We start from the raw sequence: 17387 nt of genomic DNA, 5'->3' as shown, positions 1-17387 counted from the left end.
CCTAGTGCGCGCGTCCGGAGCCCACCCCCTCTTTTGGGCGCGAGGCCCCGCCCTCCGCCCCCTTTCCTCTGCCACAAAGTTTATTTGCAACAAAAGGGAGCGAGGAGCTAGCAGCCAAGAGGGAGGGAGCGGGATCCGGAGCGGGAGCGCGAGGGAAGGCGGACTGGCTGGCGGGCGCAGAGTCGAGGAGCGGAGCGCTAGGATCCTGCCCCGACCGGGCCGGGCCGCGATGCTCCCTGGCGCACCGTCCGAGGCGGGGGCCGGTGCTGAGGCGGGAGGGGCCGCGCGGGATGGAGCTGAAGCCGCTCGCGGCCGCAGAAATTTGAGCGGCGGCAGATAAAACTCTGCTCAGGTCTCTGCGCCCACTCCCCGCAAACCCCTTCTCACTGCCGGTGCAGGACCCAGGCCTTCGGAATCTGGCCGCTGCGCTCCTTGGGATCAGGGGTGCAGGGGGGGTTGGCCGCGGCTCCCCGAGGCCGGCCCCCCCGGAGTGAGTGCAGCCACCATGGCGGACGGGGTGCCCCGGCCCCCGCTGTATCGCAGCGTCTCGTTCAAGCTACTGGAGCGCTGGAGCGGCGGGCCCGGGCGGAGGGAGGAAGCCACCGACACCCCCGGGCTGCGGCGCCGCGCCTCGTGCCGGCCAGCCGCGGAGGTCCCGGGCCAGCCCTCCCGGCGCGTGTCCAAACTGGCGTCGGGGGCCCCGGCCGCCCCCGCGCAGCCGCGCCCGCTCCGCAGCCTCTCGCCGTCGGTGCGCCAGCTCTCTCGGCGCTTCGACGCGCCGCGCCTGGACGACGACTCTGCCGGAGCCCGGGACGGGGGTGTCTCCCCCGGGGCCGCGGAAGAAGCGGCCGAAGGAGCCGCTCGTGGGGCCTGGCCCAGCGTCACCGAGATGCGCAAGCTCTTCAGTGGCCCTGGCTCCAGGCGGCCCAGTGCTGACTCTGAGGCCTCCGGGACCCCCAGCCCGGAGGGTGCCGCGTGGGAGCCCCCGACCCGGGAGCCCCGGCAGCCACCGACGCCGCCTCCTCGGACATGCTTTCCCCTGGCGGGCCTGCGTTCTGCACGGCCGCTGCCCGGCTCAGGGACCGAGGGGAGGCGGCGGCGACAGCAGCAGGAGCGGGCGCAGCGTCCGGCGGATGGTTTACATTCTTGGCATAGCTTCTCCCAACCGCAGGCCGGGGCCCGGGCCTCCTGCTCCTGCTCCTCCTCCATCTCCTCCTCCTATCCTGTCAGCCGCAGCCGAGCTGCCAGCTCCAGCGAGGAGGAAGAGGAGGGCCCGCCGCAGCCGCCCAGGACGCAGAGCCCGGCCTACCGCGGCGGCCACTCCTCGGGCAGTGACGAGGACCAAGACGGTGAGGGCAGCCACCGCTGGGGAGGGAGGCCGGGGCATAGGCCTGCAAGCTCTCTCTTGGATAAGGATTGTAGGCCGGACAATTATGGGTTAAATGTGAGCAGCATGGACTCAGCAGGGGAAGCCAGGAGCCCCGAGCCCCCCAAATCTCCAAGAGCCCTTAGTGACGAAGGGCCCCAGGACTGGGGTGTTGGCTCTTCCTCCTGTGTTCCAGGGCCCTATGAGGGACTTCAGCCCTTGTCCGACACTGGGGGGGGAGCTTTCCGTGTGGCCAAGGTGAGCTTTCCTGCATACCTGGCCAGCCCAGCAGGCTCCCAGGGCAGCAGCAGATACTCCAGCACAGAGACCCTCAAGGATGAGGACCTGTGGGCTAGCCGGGGTTCTGGGGCCTGGGGTGTGTATCGCTCCCCTAGCTTTGGAGCTGGGGAAGGACTCCTAAGGCCCCAGACCCGAACCCGCACTAAAGGACCTGTGGGCACCACAAGGGCTCTGAGAGATGGAGGATTGGAGTCGGACAAGAGTCAGCAGCGGAAGTCCTTGTCAAATCCAGATATCGCCTCGGAGACCCTGACCCTGCTCAGTTTCTTGCGTTCAGACCTTTCGGAGCTGAGGGTCCGAAAGCCTGGTGGGCGCCCCGGGGACTTTGGGAGTAGCTCCTTAGATGGCAGAGACTCACCACCAGCAAGTGGCTCGGTGGGGCAACTAGGGCCCATGCCTACTCCAGCCCCAGCATCACCTAGTACCCGCCCCACACTCAAGGACTTGACAGCCACCCTCCGGAGGGCAAAGTCGTTTACCTGTTCTGAGAAGCCCATGGCCCGCCGCATACCCCGCACCAGCACCCTGAAGCCCAGCTCCTCTGAGCTCCTGCTGTCAGGCCCAGGTGCCAAGGAGGATCCACTGCCCCTTGTCATCCAGGATCAGTATGTGCAAGAGGCCCGTCAGGTTTTTGAGAAGATTCAGCGCATGGGTGCCCAGCAGGATGATGGAAGCGATGTCCGCCCTGGAAGCCCTGACTGGGCAGGAGGTACAACCCAAGGGCAGCGGTCCCAGGAGGAGCTCTCTGGCCCTGAGTCCAGCCTGACAGATGAGGGCATTGGGGCCGACCCTGAGCCTTCTGTTTCAGCCTTTTGCAGCCTGGGTTCTGCAGGGGTATGGCGGCCCCTTTCCTCATCCCCGACCCAAACCAACCACCATGGCCCTGGGGCTGAAGACAATCTGGGAGGGTGGGCCCTGGTTTCCCCTGATACCCCTCCCACACCAGGTGCCCTACGTCGGAGACGCAAAGTTCCACCTTCAGGCCCTGGTGGGACAGAACTGAGCAATGGGGAGGCAGGTGAGGCCTATAGGTCACTGAGTGACCCGATTCCACAGCGCCACCGGGCGGCCACCTCCGAGGAGCCCTCTGGATTCTCTGTGGATAGCAACCTTCTGGGCTCTCTGAGCCCCAAGACAGGGCTTCCAGTGGCACCAGCTGTGGATGAGGGCTTGACCAGTGGCCACAGTGACTGGTCTGTGGGCAGTGAAGAGAGCAAGGGTTACCAGGAGGTTATTCAGAGCATTGTTCAGGAGCCTGGTACCTTGGGATGTATGGCAGATGACAGGGTTGCTGGCAAAGCCCCTAAGAAGAAATCTCTGAGTGATCCCAGCCGCCGTGGGGAGCTGGCTGGACCTGGATTTGAGGGCCCTGGAGGGGAGCCCATCAGAGAGGTGGAGCCAATACTGCCTCCCTCCTGCAGTGAGCCCATCCTTGCAGAGCGGCTGGCAGAACCGGAGGAGCCCAGTCCTGCCAGGGGCAGGGCACAGTCTGAGAGGACCCTACCTGAGGCCCCACATGCCTCCTCCACTACCCACCGTGATTTCCATCTTGACCCTAAACTGGCTGATGTTCTGTCCCCACGGCTCATCCACTGTGGTTCCAAGAAGCACCCAGCCCGGAGCAGTCATCAGGAGCTACAGAGAGAGGAGGGCGGTCAGGACCATACTGGCAGCCTGTCTCGGGCTCGACCTTCATCCAAACATGTTCGCCATGCCAGTGTGCCCACCACCTTCACACCCATCATGGTGCCTGAACCACTGACTTCTGTTGGTCCCCCTGTGGCTGTGCCTGAGCCCGTGGGCTTCCCTGCCAGAGCCCACTCTGCATTGCAGGCACCATCACTCGAAGACGTCACTAAGCAGTACATGTTGACCCTCCACTCTGGCGAGGTTCCTGCCCCAGTACCAGTGGATATGCCCTGCTTGGCTCCTGCTGCACCGCCCTCTGCCGAGGCCAAGCCCCCTGAGGCAACACGGGCTCCAGAAGAGCCTGCCCCAGCCAGCAAATGCTGCAGCAAGCCGCAGGTGGTGAGTCTTCTGTGGGGGCCTTTCTGGGGGGCAGTGGAGGGCCAGAGGCGCTGACTTCGTGGGAGCTTTCTGAGTGTGCTCACTGGGCAGGTGCGCATGTCTGAGGGTGCTTCTCTGGCCCTGACAGTACCAGGGTGTTAATGGCTCAGGGTTCCTGTCTACTCAGGCCCCAAAGCTTTAGGCTTCTACCGGTGCTACTGTTAAAGGGTCTTGTCTAAGGTATTCTGGATGATAATATCAAAGGGTTCTAATTTAGTCCTTTAGATGTTTCTCAGGGACTGATTTTAGAGATTCCTATCTGGTTCTTCATTATAAATACACAGGGAGGCGTGAGGGTAGTGGAACTTTCTCAAGACTTGCCGCCTTACTGGCCAGGCCCCTTGTAGGATGTTTGGGCTTGGGGCCCACAGTTGACATGGGTTGTCCTTCCTCATCATTTTCCTGTGGCAAATCATAATATGGGTTTGTCTCTGGGCCTGGAAGAATTGGAGAGGTACAAGGCATTATTTTATTACAAGGCATTACTCCATAAAGTACATGGACAGCCCTCACCTTTCTCTGTGACTCAGCCTCCCCATGTAAAATCAGAGGGGTTGTGGACAAGGTGGTACCTGTGTCTCCATCCACCTAGTGCTGCACAGATTTAGGGGGAGTCCGTGGGTTGGAGTTGTGGCAGTCTTGGGGTCTAAGTTCTGCCAAAGCGTCTTCTGATTAGAACGAGTCTGATAGGGAGGGCAGGGACAGGGAGGAGCTGCTGAAGCCAAGAGGTGCTGTTCCCCCACCGTGCTGGCTTGCATCTCTCCCCACCCCGTCCCCTTCCTGGGGATGCTGAGATGCTTCCCCCTTCCTCTGCCAGACTTCAAGCCCTGGGGACAGGCTCACCCTGAGCTCCTCCCCACCCCACTTCTGCCTTCTGGCTTCAGCCATCCCTCGAGTTTTGGCTGTGGGTACAAAATGGTTCTAGGTGGCGTGATATCCCAGCATCCAAACTGGAAGCTAGATTCTAGGCTCTGGATTCTAGGCCTGGTGTGGGGGTGGCCTGGGTGGCCCAGGGTAATTTCAACCGTGGCCTACACTCCCACTGTGTTCCCTGCCTGTGATGAGCCTGGAAACCCTAAACCCTGGACAAATTTGGTCACTCCCCATTTCCAGCACGCTCACGGCCCCACTGAACTCTCTCGCTCCCCGTTTCTCTCTCCTTGTCTCTGGTCCTGGCTCTCGTGTCTCTCACAGAGGCCACAGAGAGTCAGCAAGCAGAGTGGGGAGAGGGGGAATTTTGGACCTGTCCTTCCTCTGGTAGGACGGCTCAGGTACACGTAGCTTCAGTGCCATTGTCTTTGAAATGGGGGTGGGCGAGCATGAGAGCAAGGGGAGCCCCTGCCTCGGTCCCTCCCCACCTGCCTTTCCCACATAATTATCTCCTCTGGGGGCCTCGAAGGCTAAATTAGGAGAGAGGGCAGGGATGAACCAAGGGCACTTAGGGAGGCTGTGGGAGGGGGTGCTCCTGAGAAGAGGCAGTGAGACCTGGACAGGAGGAGGGAGGCTTTGCAGAATCGACTCCCGGTCTGCCTTCCTTCACAGTCTCTCCCCATCCTGCCCCAGCTCACCCCACCCCACCCAGAGGGTTATGAGGTGGGACCTACCTGCCTGTAACACAGACTTCTCTCTGCCTTCCCCAGACACTCTCTCGCATCTCCAAGCCTTTTCCCACTCTAGTCCTCTCATCTGTCCAGCCCAGCTTGATGTCCCCTCATACCCTTCAGGGGCGAGTCTATCATTGGAAGAACAGGGTTTACACCTTGGCCCCAGATCCCTGTGTGGTCTAGGATCAGTCACTTCCCTGCTCTATGCCTCACTTTCCCCTTCTGGTAGGCTCTTGTACAGGGAGTGGGTGGTGTGGTCACTCTCTCCCTGGCAGCAGAAGAGAGGAGGAAGAACAGGCTCCACTGCCCAGCTGCTCCTCAGTGACCAGCCTTGACCTCCCTCCCTGCCCCCTGCTGGTTTCTGAGCCCAGGACCGAGCACTCCAGGCCTCAGTATAACCCGGTGGACTTGAGTTGGCTCAAAGAGGTTCACCATCCCCTAATTTCCCACCCCCTCATAAAGCCTGGAAGTTCTCCCCTCTGCTAGCCCAAATCTCTCCTGCTGTCCCCTTCCTTCTGGCTCCAGGAAGATGGGGAGCAGCCGCCCACCCCCTCCTGCTGGACTCCTTGGAGGAGACAGTGTCCCCTCGGTTCAGGCCTGGGGCTCCAGTCACGCTCCCTGGGCTGTGGGTAGACATGATGTGGTATGGGTTCTGGAATAAGAAGGGAAAAGCAGAGGCAGAGATCAGTGTGAACCCAGCCAGGAGCTGCCAGGAGTGGGCACCAAGGGCAGACAGGGCCCGTGACCTGACCCCAGGCTTCGGGAGTCCCTCAAACTCAAAGTTTCTTCCAGACCAGAGTCTATATTTGCCCTCCACACAGTGTTACCCACATTGCTGGGAGCAGGAGGCCTGGCTCAGCCTCTGACTAGCTCTAAGACCTGGACAGAGTAACCTTGGGCTTGGTTTTCCCATCTGTGCAGTGGGACTTCTGACTGCCTGGTCTTTGAGTCTTTGTAGGAAGGACAGCCTGCAAGGTGGTCAAGGAATACAGGAGGCCCTGGGATGTGGCTGGAAGGGAGAGAAAGGCAGCTCTCTGTAACAGCTGTAAGAACCTAGGAACCCAGCGTATTCCGTGAACACCAACTGTGTATGTGCTGGGGCGCAGGAGGGCTGTGGGAGCCCCTTGTCATTTCCACTCAGGCCCAGAGCAGCGTAGGTAATCAGTGACTCTTCATCCCAGGGCTTCTCCCAACCCTGGCCTTAAAGTAGAATCTTGTAGTCCAACTTTCTGCTCTCAGGTTCTGATACCCATTTGACAGATGTGACAACTGTAGCCCAGAAACTGGAAGTGACTTGTGTCTCAGAATCATGGATGAATGGACTCACACTTTAGCATATTGGGGTTGCAATACCAGTAGCTTACATTTATGTATCTGGCTTACTATATGCCAGACACTCTGAAGGTTTCATTCCTCAAATGTGAAAGCTGTGGGAATCTTAACAGTGCTGAATTCTTAGAATTGCAGACTGTTAGATTCCCACTGAATTCTAGAATGCCAGTGTCTTGGAGGTGAGGAGGCCCAAGGGATCCCTGTTTCTGGGAGGGATTCTGCCATCTGAGTAGGGGAACAGGGTTGGGGGGCAGTTCGGGGGTGGCACTTGTGTACCTCTAACAGTCTGAACATCTTCGTGGTGGTTATTTAATTCACCAGGGCCTGGGGTTGGGATGGAAAGAACTTTAGAAACTCAGGAGAATGTTGGGTCTAAAGTCACACAGCAAGGCAGGGCAGAGCGAGGCCCAGACACCAGGAGGTGGCCTTTCCTCCCATCCCTGCCCCCAGCAGACTCAGCCCCACCCGTCTCCCAGCTCGCCCAGCCAGTTCTCTGCCTCTCTGGCGAAGACCTGGGCTGCCGCTCTTTGTCACCTTTCTTCTCTGTCTGCTCTTGGCAGGGAACCCATGGGGGTGGGGGTTCTCTCCTTTCCCTCCTTGGCTCTTTGCTGTGATTTTTCCATGGAAACTGGTTCTGGGAGGGGAGGCGATTAGGACATTTGGAATTCTGAGTGGTACCAAATATCTATAATTAAATGTCTTGTCACCCAGCAGGAGGAGGCTGGGATGGGGGAGGACAAGCAGAGGGCTGTCCCTTCCCCTCTGTTTATCCCCTGCCCCCCACTCCTTCCTGAGGACCCTGGGCTATTGGAGGGAGTGTAGCCCAGGAATGTGTCCCCCTCCAGAGGTGACAAGTTGGGGGATGGACCAGAGCTGAGTCTGACATTTTCCAGCCCCACATTTCCGGGACCAGCTGGGATTGGGAGGCTGTGATCTGCTGCTAATCCGGTCCCCAGCCCTACTCCCAGTGTAGGGACTTGCCCCTCCTCCTTCCTTCCCTCCCGTCTGTGATCTCAGGCTACACATGCGCCCCACAATGGGGTGGAGGCACCCCCAGGCAGCCTGGTGAGCAGAGACACTCAGAGTGTTCAGAATCTAGAAGCAGACTGAAGGACAGGATGTTGAAGGCCTGGGCTGGAGGCTGGAAGGGGAGGCTTCCTGAAGGAGGCTGTGCCTGGAGCCTGGCCTTAAAAACTGCAGGAGTTTGAATCGCCAGAGAAGAGAGGGAGGGCTTCCAGGAGGAGGGTACCTTTGAGCAGAGGCAAGGAGGCGGCAAGATGGGACAGGTCGTGTTCCACAGGAGCTTGTTTCGCAGACTTGCTGACTCTTGGTAGCAGAGTGCGTTCATCCATTTAACAAATACTGAGCCCCTAGACACCGCAGGCACTTTTCTAGGCCCTGAGGGTACAGCAGCAAACAAAATAAAGGCCTGGCCTCATGGAGCTTCCAGACTAGTGAGATCTGTCTATGAGTAGTTACATTATGTGTCAGGGAAAGGTAGGAGCTGAGGAGCAAAAGAAAGCAGGATAAGGGAGTAGAAAATTACAGGGAGGGGTTACTATTTAGATCAGGAGGTCTGGGAAGGTCTGTCTGAGAAGTGGCATTTGAGCAGAGGCCTGGAGGAAGTGGAGGAGCAAGCCAGGTGCCTGTCTGGGAGGAAGAGCATTTTGGGCAGAGAGGAGCAGCCAGTACAAAGGTCCTGAGGTAGAAGTGTATTTGAGAGATTATCAGGAGGACTGTGTGTGAATGGAGCAAAGATGGAGAGGCGGTCAGAGAGGTGAGGGAGGGTGGAAGTAGTTCAGGGTCGAGGCAGATCTCACAGGCCAATAGGAGGACCTCACATTAACTTGAAGTGATGTGGGTAGGGATTGCTGGAAGATTCTGAGCAGAGCAGTGACGCGATCTCACTTAGGCTTCCACAGGTCTGCTCTGGCTGCTCCGTCAGGGTAGATTTCTGGAACCCATGGTGGGAGCAGGGGGCCATTCAAAAGGCTACTGGAATAATCTGGTCAAGAGCAGATTGTGGCTTGGGCTGGGGTAGGGGTGGTGGGTTTCTGCCACAGCCCAGAGGGCTTTGTGAGGGCCTGGCCCCCAGCATTCACGGTGAACACAACTCCTGTAGCTCCTATAACTGGGCAGTATATGAGGGGCTGCTTAGGGTGAGGAGGGGAGATTGACAAAGCCCCCAGGGCAGACTGGGGCAGTAGGCCGTACTGACTACCCTGTGTAGACCTACATCGGCTTGGCTCAAAGTTCAGGAGGGTGGAACCACCACAGGGCCCCACTGAGGATAGTGACAGGCCATATCCCGCTGGTCTCCTCTGCAACCACGGTGACACCCATCAGCTTCAGCTTGTATGTCCCCGGAGGAGCTCACACCACTCCAGGACAGCCTGCGCCCTCCCTTCTGGTCCTCATTAAGGTGGACAATACCATGGCCCCAGTATATAGATGAAGAAGCAGACCCAGAAGGGGCAGAGGTTTGCCCAAGGCCCTACAGCTCAGGTATGGGATTAGACCCTGGGTATCTTGACTCCTCGCCCACGCACTGGTCCCATGGAGTTCCCACTGAGCAGAGCTGGCAGGGATGGCGATGGTAGTGCAGGGGAGGGGGAGCCCATGTTTCCCAGAAAGGCTTGCAGCCCTGGCATACTTACTGGGAAGTGTGCCCAGGCAGCCTGGCGCCTTGCTGGCAGGCCCTGAAATGAGGGCCCAGGTCCCCTGGGGAGCAGAAACTTATTGGAGCTGATGCCCCACCATGGGAGTTAATCCCCCGCTCTCCACCCTCATTTCTACCCTCAGGGTTCTGGGGCATTCCAGGGGTGGACAGAGGCAGGGGAAACTGCCAGGCTGCTGTGCCCCGAACAGTGAGTGAGCCCTAGCCTGTGACAGGCAGGGGCCTAGGGCCCCTGTCACGGTATCTGCATTCCCAGAGGGGCATCGTGACCCCTTCCAATAGCATGGGGGTCCCCAGGAATGACCTGGTGTAGCACACAGAAGTCTGCAGTAGGGGTCAGGAGGCCTGGGTTCCAGTCTTAGCCTCTCCATTTCCTGCTGTGTGGTCTTAAATAAGTCCTTTCCCCTCTCTGAGCTACAGATTCCTCCAGGCTCTTGGGCGCCAGGATAAAACCCTTCCCAGGGCTGTTAGGAACAGTTCTCCTGAGTGGGGTCCTGACTAATGAACTGAAGTGCTGGCGGGTGGGGGCTTACAGCCCCTTTAGGCCGCTGAGAAGACAGGCTCGGTGTGGGGCTGGGACTCACCCTGGTCTGGCCCCAGGGCCCTTTCCCCTACCACCAGCTGGTTCCTCCCACCCCCGCGGACAGATGGGGTCTCTTGGGTCTCTCCCCACGCTTGTGGCTCACTCTGGAGCCTGTCCCCATCGGTGGTGATGCTAACTTCCTCTGGGGCTTAGGGAAGTCAGGGCTCTGAGAGTCTCCCTGGGCAGGAGAGCATGAAAGGGGAGTCTGCAGAGGTCCCCGAGGTGGGCAGACTGGAGGTGATTACAAGGTCTAGGCTGGCACACGGGTGGCGGATTAGTTTCCTGTTGCTGCTGTAGCAAATTACTACACACTCCATGGCTTAAAACATACAAATACTGTCTTACAGTCTGGAAGTCAGAAGAAATGAGTCTCACTGGACTAATATGGAGGTGTTAGCAGGGCTCCATCCCCTGTGGAGGCTTCAGGGGACAGCCTGCTTCCTTGCCTTTTCAGCACCTGATGGCTGCTGTCATTTCTTGGTTCATGGCCCCTTCCTCCATCTTCAAGCCAGCAACGTAGCATCTTCACATCTCTCTTTCTGAACCACACCTTCTGTCTCTCTCTTGTAAGGACCCTTGTGGTCATCTTGGGCCCACCTAGATCATCCAAGATAATCTCCCCATCTCGAAATCCTTAATTACATTGGCAAATTCCCTCTTGCCACGTAAGGTAACGTGTTCACATGTTCTGGGATTAGGACATGGACTTCTTTGGGGGGCCATTATTCTGCCCACCCTCAGGTAGGCAGAGGGGCCAGGTTGTCTGCCCCTGAGATCCAGAGTCCCTGGTTGGGGCTGGTCATCAAGCAGAGCCTGTGAACTCGGGCCCACTGCATTTATCGCATTCACTTCTTTCCATGGTCTTTTGTCATTCATTCATTCAGTAGTCAACATTTGAGCCTCTTGATGGGCTTTGTCCCCTCACTCTACCAGGGATTATTGTTAGGATTAAGTGAAATAATGCCAGGAAGGCTTGGGACACAGTAAGTGCTTAAGAAGTGTTAGTTCCTCCCCTCATGACCAAGATGCTGTGATGTTAGGATTCTAAGATTCCAAGAGACATGGTCTCCAAGATGCTTGAATTCTCAGCATCTCTTTCCAGCCATGAAGCAGACAAAGCTATGGACAGAAGGGCAGGTGGGATCCTGGCTGTACCTGGGAAGGGTTGGTGACTCAACGTTTGGAGGACGGAGGTGGGCAGAGGGAGAGGGTCTGGGCAGTTGGGTGTAGCCGAACGCCCACTATCCTTACTCCTCTCTCAAGTTCCCCTCTTCCCTTGTTACCACCAGCTCCGACCGGAGAGTCAGAGCAGAGCCAGAGTCCTCTCTGGCCAGAGCCCCAGACCCTTTGGAGCCAACCTGTGAAACACAGCTCAGAGCCCCTCCATGCCAGTGAGTCTGTGTGCCTGGTGGGCTTTGGGGTCCAACTGATTAGGGTTAGGGTCAGACCTGCCTCTGACTTGCCCTCACTGGGTGATATCTAAGAAGCAATTGCACCTCAGCTCTGAGCCTTAGTTTCCTCTCCGCTCTGTAAAATGGGGACCCTGAGAAATGTATTTGAAGGGCCAAAGAGGTAATGCTTGTTGTGTGCTGCTCCCAGGACCCCAGGTCTAGGAGCTCTCAAAACTGTGGCCGCTTTACGAGCATGTGCCTGTGAGGTTACCAGTTCAGAGTGTAGAATTTCCTGGTCGCAAGATGAAGGATTCTTGAGGATTTTTTTTACAGGAGTCCATACCTGTTAGTTTGAACTTGTTCATATATTGGAGATGATTGAGACTCGGGGGCTGAGGAGAGGTGGGGCAGGTCCTGCAGCAGCGGAGGTGGGAACTGGATGGAGGGGGCCGGGCTGAGGGAGCAGGCACCAGGTTGGTGTCTGTTTCCTGTTTATTGGTTCCCAGGGGGTGAGCGAGCCCCGCTCCCGAGCAGCAGGGAGCAGGAGGGAGGGAGGCCCAAGGCCCTGGCCGCCAGCCAGCCCCACAGCCTGGTCTCCAGGGACTGCTGGACCCCTCCCTCAGAGCCCCTGTGGACAAACATCCAGTCCTTTCCCAGGACAGGGCCCTGTAGGTCAAGGAGCAGATGTGGAAGGGAAGGGGCAGAAGGATGGGAAGAGACCCTTCCCCCTCAGAAATCCTTCTGGCTCCTCCTTGCCTGTGTCACGAGGCCTCATCCCCGGTTCCTCACTGTCCCCCTCTGTCTCTCCTTGTCACCCTGGCATGGGGCTGGTGGTGAGATGCCCAACTTCTTGGCAGGCCCGGAGGCAGGAAGAGGAAGAGTGGCAGGCCTTGAATGCCAGGATGGTCCACCTGGAAAGACCCGTAGAAACCAACTGTGTTTTCTAGCAGCCTTTCTCTCCTGCAGTCTGTCCTGGGCACCTCAGCGCTGCTCCAGCCCCTCACTGCTAGATGTAGGGTGCCTCTGGGAGTTCCCGAGAGGGGAGGTGGTGGGGATCCCTTGGCATTTTGAGGTATTGGACTGATTCAGGTAAGAAAAGCCTCTATATATGTCTGAGACAAGGGGGCAGGGAGGTCCTCCCTGCCCAGAGCGCACAGGGAGAGGCTGCGAGTACGCAGGAGCCAGGTCGAAGGCCTTGAGTATCCAGTTTAATAGCCTGGGCTTTGTCCTGTGGGCAGTGGGGAGCTGTGGAAGGTTAGGAGCCGAGGGGGAGCTGTGCCAGATCGGTGCATTAGAAAGCATTGTCTGATCGTGGACTCGGGGAGCAGAGAGCTGAGGAGCTTTACTTACAGGAGCAGGTGATGTTGGGATGGAGAGAAGGTCCTACCAGGTGAAATAATTTGCAGGTTAAAATCTGACAGTTTAAATTCAGGCTCAGGGGTCGGTCCTATCAGCCACTGGGAGGAGGGAGGGAGGCCCACCACCCTCTCTGAGTCAGGGAATGAGGCAGTGGGGCAGGAGGTGGGGCCGGGTGAGTCCCGCTCAGCCTCAGGGCAGAACTTCCGTCTGGATTTCTAGCAGCGTGGGAAGGCTGTGAGCCAGCTCAGGTCCCTGCCTCCGTGCCCCGTAGGCGGCTTGTCTAGCGGTAGTCCGTCCTGCAACAGCCGGAAGGGCCCTGCTTCTCAGCGGCGTTGCCTGAGAACAGCAGAGCCTCAGGCTGCAGCCCCCAGCTCCAGGAGCAGCCTGGGAGGGGCCTGTGCGGGGAGAAGGAGCAGGCCTCTGCCGCCTTGCCGGCTATGACCCTGGACAAGTCACTCAGCCTTGGTCTCCTCATCTGTGAAGTGGGAGTCCCAGATCTGGCAGAGCTGGGGCGGGAGCGCTGCTGGCACAGGCTCTCAGGAGCTGGGGCAGGGTGACTGGTAGGTAGGCAGGCCAGCAGCCTTGCTAGCAGTGTCCACAGTGGGTCTGGTAGTCGGAGACAGAGTATCCCCATAGTATTTGTGCCCTAGGCCCCGAGATAAGTGCTTTCCTGTGGTCCTGCAGCCCTGGGGCCTCGCAGGAGGAGAGGAGAGGAGGGCAGGGGAGGAGGAAGACAAGTAACTCAGATTTGAGGCCTGATCTGAGCCTCAGTTCCCTGGTCTGAGGCCTAAGGACCCTTCTAGCGCCCTGCTGTTCCCGGCCCTCCTCTCCCCTCCTGCCTGGCCCGGAGCTTCCAGGCTTCTCCCCAAGGCCAGTGGGGGCATTGCCCTGGGCGGCTGAGGAATTTCCGAGAGAACAGCTAAATTCAGCCCAGCTAAAAATAGTCTTGGGCCTGGCCCCAAGGCTGGAGGAGGGGGAGGGCTGGCCGGCCTTCCTCCCTCCTGCCCCACCTCCTCACCTGAGCCAGGCCAGGGTTCGGGAGGCTGACCACCTCCTCCACTTCCTTCTACTCACATGGAGCCTTTCCTCCCTGGGGGCCTCTTGCTTCCTTCTCTCCTCCCTCCTCTCATTTGCCCTGCCGTCCTCCCTCCCTCTTGCTCTTTCTGTCTTTTGGCACCTGTGGTCTTGTATCTCCCTTCCTCAGACAGAGCCAGAGGCCCCTGACCAGGACCAGGTCTTCGGCAGAGGGCCCTACAGGACAGTGTCCCCTTGGCATCCCACCCCAGGTGTCAGGAACCCCCCACCTGACAGGACAGCTACTGCAACCCCTCTGTGCTTAGGCATGGACACAGACCTAAAGGGCTCTGGGTGTGGAGGTGTGGGTGGGCCTCCCAGTGCACCCTACAGCCCAGTGCTTGGTTCTGGCCAGATGGTTCCATCCATGCCAAGCCTTCTGTCCTGGGCACACAGTGGGGCATCAAAACAGATTGACTGAATTAATAATGTGGAGGTGGGCGTAGGGCAGGAGGGCTGGGCCTGCCCTCGGAGAGTTCCCAGGCTGCTCTGAGCTCTTCCCACCACCCTCATCAGCCCTGTATGGGTGCTGCTCTGGGTACCACAGGACTAAGCATGCAAGCAGGCAAGAGCTGCAGATGGGCAAAGGGTACTGTCCCAAGCCAGTACTGATTATGTGCAGGGTGGGAACTAGACACTGAGGCCCAGAGAGGGTGAGGTGCCTATCTCAGAATGCAGAGTTCAGAAGGACAGGTGGAATTGGAACCTAGGCTGGCCTCACTCCAAGGCACAGGGCTGAACGTCATCTAATGCAGAGAGATTGGGAAGGAAGTTGATGGAAATCCTCAGGGGGTCTAATTCACAGTACCTGACTGGATAGGGCACGGGGCAGGGGGTGGAAAGTCACAAGGAATGGTGGCAAAATTGTAGAGTTCTTCCTTGGTGCCAGGCACTGGTCTGAGCGCTTTTCATGTGTTCATTCATGAAAACCACCGAGTGGGGAGGGACTGTTACCCTGCTTCACAGATGAGGAACCGAGGCAGAGCATGGTGAAGGGGTTTGTCCAGGTTAGGAAAGCTGAGCGCAGAGCTGGAGTTCAGACCCAGCCTGGTTCCAGAATCTACGACTGTTGTTCAGGCTCCTGGCTTTCAGGATTGGCTGGCTGGGTGGCGGTGCCATCACCAAGGAGGGCACCCGGGAGGAGAAAGCGATTCTGCTTTGGACATAGGGAGCCCAATGGATTCACGGCCCACAGTCTTACCCCAGGTCGTAGCCCCAGGAACTAGCGCATAGTAGTTGCTCAGTAGATATCAGGTAGTGGCTCAGTTGAATATAGGGGCCTTTGGGGGAGTGAGAGGAGGTAACAGGCAGGCAGAGAGAGTGAGTGTGTCCTCTCCCCCGTGGGCCCAAGGACCTTCCTCTTGGCGCTAGGCTCCCTGCTGGTTCGGAAAGCTCTGGCCCTGAGGTGAGCAGGGTGCTGAGATGAGCTACAGGCAGGAGGAGGAGGGTGGGTGGGGGCAGGCCAGGCGCTGCTGGCACGGTCCCGCCTGCAGTATCTGGAAAGCAGATCTCTTGGGCCATGGCCGGCGTGACTCAAATGGAGACAAAAAAACCTTCCATATTTGGACAAAGAGCCCAGAGAGGCCCGGACCTGCAGCCAGCCCAGGCCTCCTCTCCCCACCCCCAGCCTCCTGCCCTGTATCCCTCTGGGCCCCTAGCCCTGAGCCCTGTCCCATGGGTTTACTTCTTGAGCCTTAGGCAGCACGGTGGCCCCCTTCCCTCAGTCATCAGGCCACCTTCCATGTGGCTAGGCCTGGGCTGCGGGTGCTGGGGAAGAAGCACCCAGTGTTGGACCCTGAGCTTGGGCTAGAGATGCTGGGAGGAGCCCTGGCAGAGCCCACAGGCTGGAAGGACTTTACACACTGGAACCAACAATTCACTATAGATCCCCCCAACCCATCCCAACATAGGCAAAGCTCAGGGTCCACAACACATAGGCATCTGTATACACACACACATACACACACTCCTTTTTAACCCCCAACAGATTTCTGTACCCACAGAAACATCTGTGCAGCTATCAGAAGTGAGGGCCTAGCCTAAGAATCCCTCATCCTCCCCTGGAACAAGCTTTGGTGGCTGCAGAGTTGGAGTAAATGGGATAGCCGGATGTCAACAAGTAGTCCATCTGGGGAGATGTGAACAGAGCAGTTCGTCCCTACACTGAAATCCCGGAGTGCCCAACATGGGACTGGACTGGGTGCCGATGCTGGAATGAGGCGAATGGTCAGAGGACCTCAGCCCACTTTCTGCCTGGAGCAGAACCTCACTGCCAGGGGTTTGGCTGAGGACCTGGTGGAGTAGCTGAGTGACTGCAAAGCTGCCCCTCGCTTTTCTAGTTAGCCCTGGGTCACCGACTGGAGTCAGCCTGGATAATGGGTTTAGAGAGCCCATGGGCTATTGGACAAACAGGAAGGGGTTCCTGCCCCAGGAGCCCCAGCTGAGAGCTTGAGGATCAGGAGGCCAAGGAGGATGAGGGTGAGGGAGGCTCATGTGAGGCAGTGGCTGGATCCTTGAAGAGCCAGTGGTGCCTTAAGTGGCAGAAATGGGGCCAGGCCCTTCAGGCAGAAGGAATCAGGAAGGTGAGGCCTGTGACAGAAAAGCCCTGGTGCATCTGGGGTACCTTGACAGCTCCCTGGTTCTGGAGAAGTTGGGTGGGTCCTGGGGAGTCTGGAAGGCCAGCCCTGAAAATTTGGATTTGATCCCAGGCAGTAATTTCCAAGCTTTTAAAACAGTAGACCCCTTTCTTCTAGAGAAATCTTAACACAGAACTATAAAACAGGTTACCTTGGAACCTCACTGATGTAAGTGAAAGCAAGGACCAGACCCCCTTAACCACGTCTCCCCCCATGAACTTCCATGGAGCCCCCCAGGACCCAGGCAGAGAATCCTTGTTTGGGGCAGAGGGGCCCTGGTGAAAGGGTGTGGAGCAGGACAAACCTCTCCCTCCAGCTTCTCTGCAGGCTCAGCAGTTCAGCCTAGTCAGGATCCCCTGTTGGGGGCCAAGCCTCCAGAAGGAGCTCGGCTGATGGAGCCCCACTTTGGGGCTTTATGAGCAGGCGATTTCCCCCTCCCCGCACAACCAGGGGTCTCTGGAGCTAGGCTGGGCCCACTTGATCAGGAGCACCATCTGTCCTTGCCACGGCAAGCCCCTGATTGCCAGCTGCTCCTGCCTGGGAAGGCATAGGCCCTTTGAGGGAGGCGGGGGCCAGCAGCTACCATGCACTGAGGGTGGGCATGCTGACTGGTGACAGGCAGAGGCACATTCTTTAGAGGCCCAGGGATTCCCTTGACTCCTCTAGGGTTGGGTAATTTAGGTTGGAAACAGGAAGATTTCTCCACAGTTCAGAGTAGAAGGATGTTTGAACAGGTATTGACAGGAGAAAGCCTGGGCTCAGCCTGGCAGTGCCAAGGCCCTTCAGGACCCAGGCTCTGCCCACCTCTGGCACCAGCCCACCTGACCCAGTACACAGCCTAGGCTCCCACTTCTTTGGCCATGAAAACCAGGAGGAGTAGGAAATCACTAAGCTTGAAGGCAGGGGAAAGTGCACCTGGCTCAGAGGCCAGTGTGTGCTGAGGCCTAAGGTATAAGGGTCTGAGGGGCTGAGAGAACTACAATGGCTAGAGCATGGTG

General features: G+C 58.3%; 1 protein-coding gene across 1 annotated transcript in view; it reads left to right on the top strand.

The window, feature by feature from the left end:
- Nucleotides 1-501: 501 nt before the first annotated feature.
- The window catches only part of ARHGEF17 (Rho guanine nucleotide exchange factor 17), a 54224-nt gene continuing 37338 nt past the window's right edge, over nucleotides 502-17387 (top strand). Inside the window, exon 1 of the mRNA XM_036888600.2 lies at nucleotides 502-3694. Within this exon, the coding sequence (XP_036744495.2) occupies nucleotides 506-3694 (3189 nt within the window). The 5' untranslated portion in view covers nucleotides 502-505. The remainder of the gene's footprint in view (nucleotides 3695-17387) is intronic.

Source organism: Manis pentadactyla, chromosome 9 (assembly GCF_030020395.1).
Source record: "Manis pentadactyla isolate mManPen7 chromosome 9, mManPen7.hap1, whole genome shotgun sequence".
Classification (NCBI taxonomy): domain Eukaryota; kingdom Metazoa; phylum Chordata; class Mammalia; order Pholidota; family Manidae; genus Manis; species Manis pentadactyla.
This window is presented reverse-complemented; position numbering and strand designations above follow the sequence as displayed.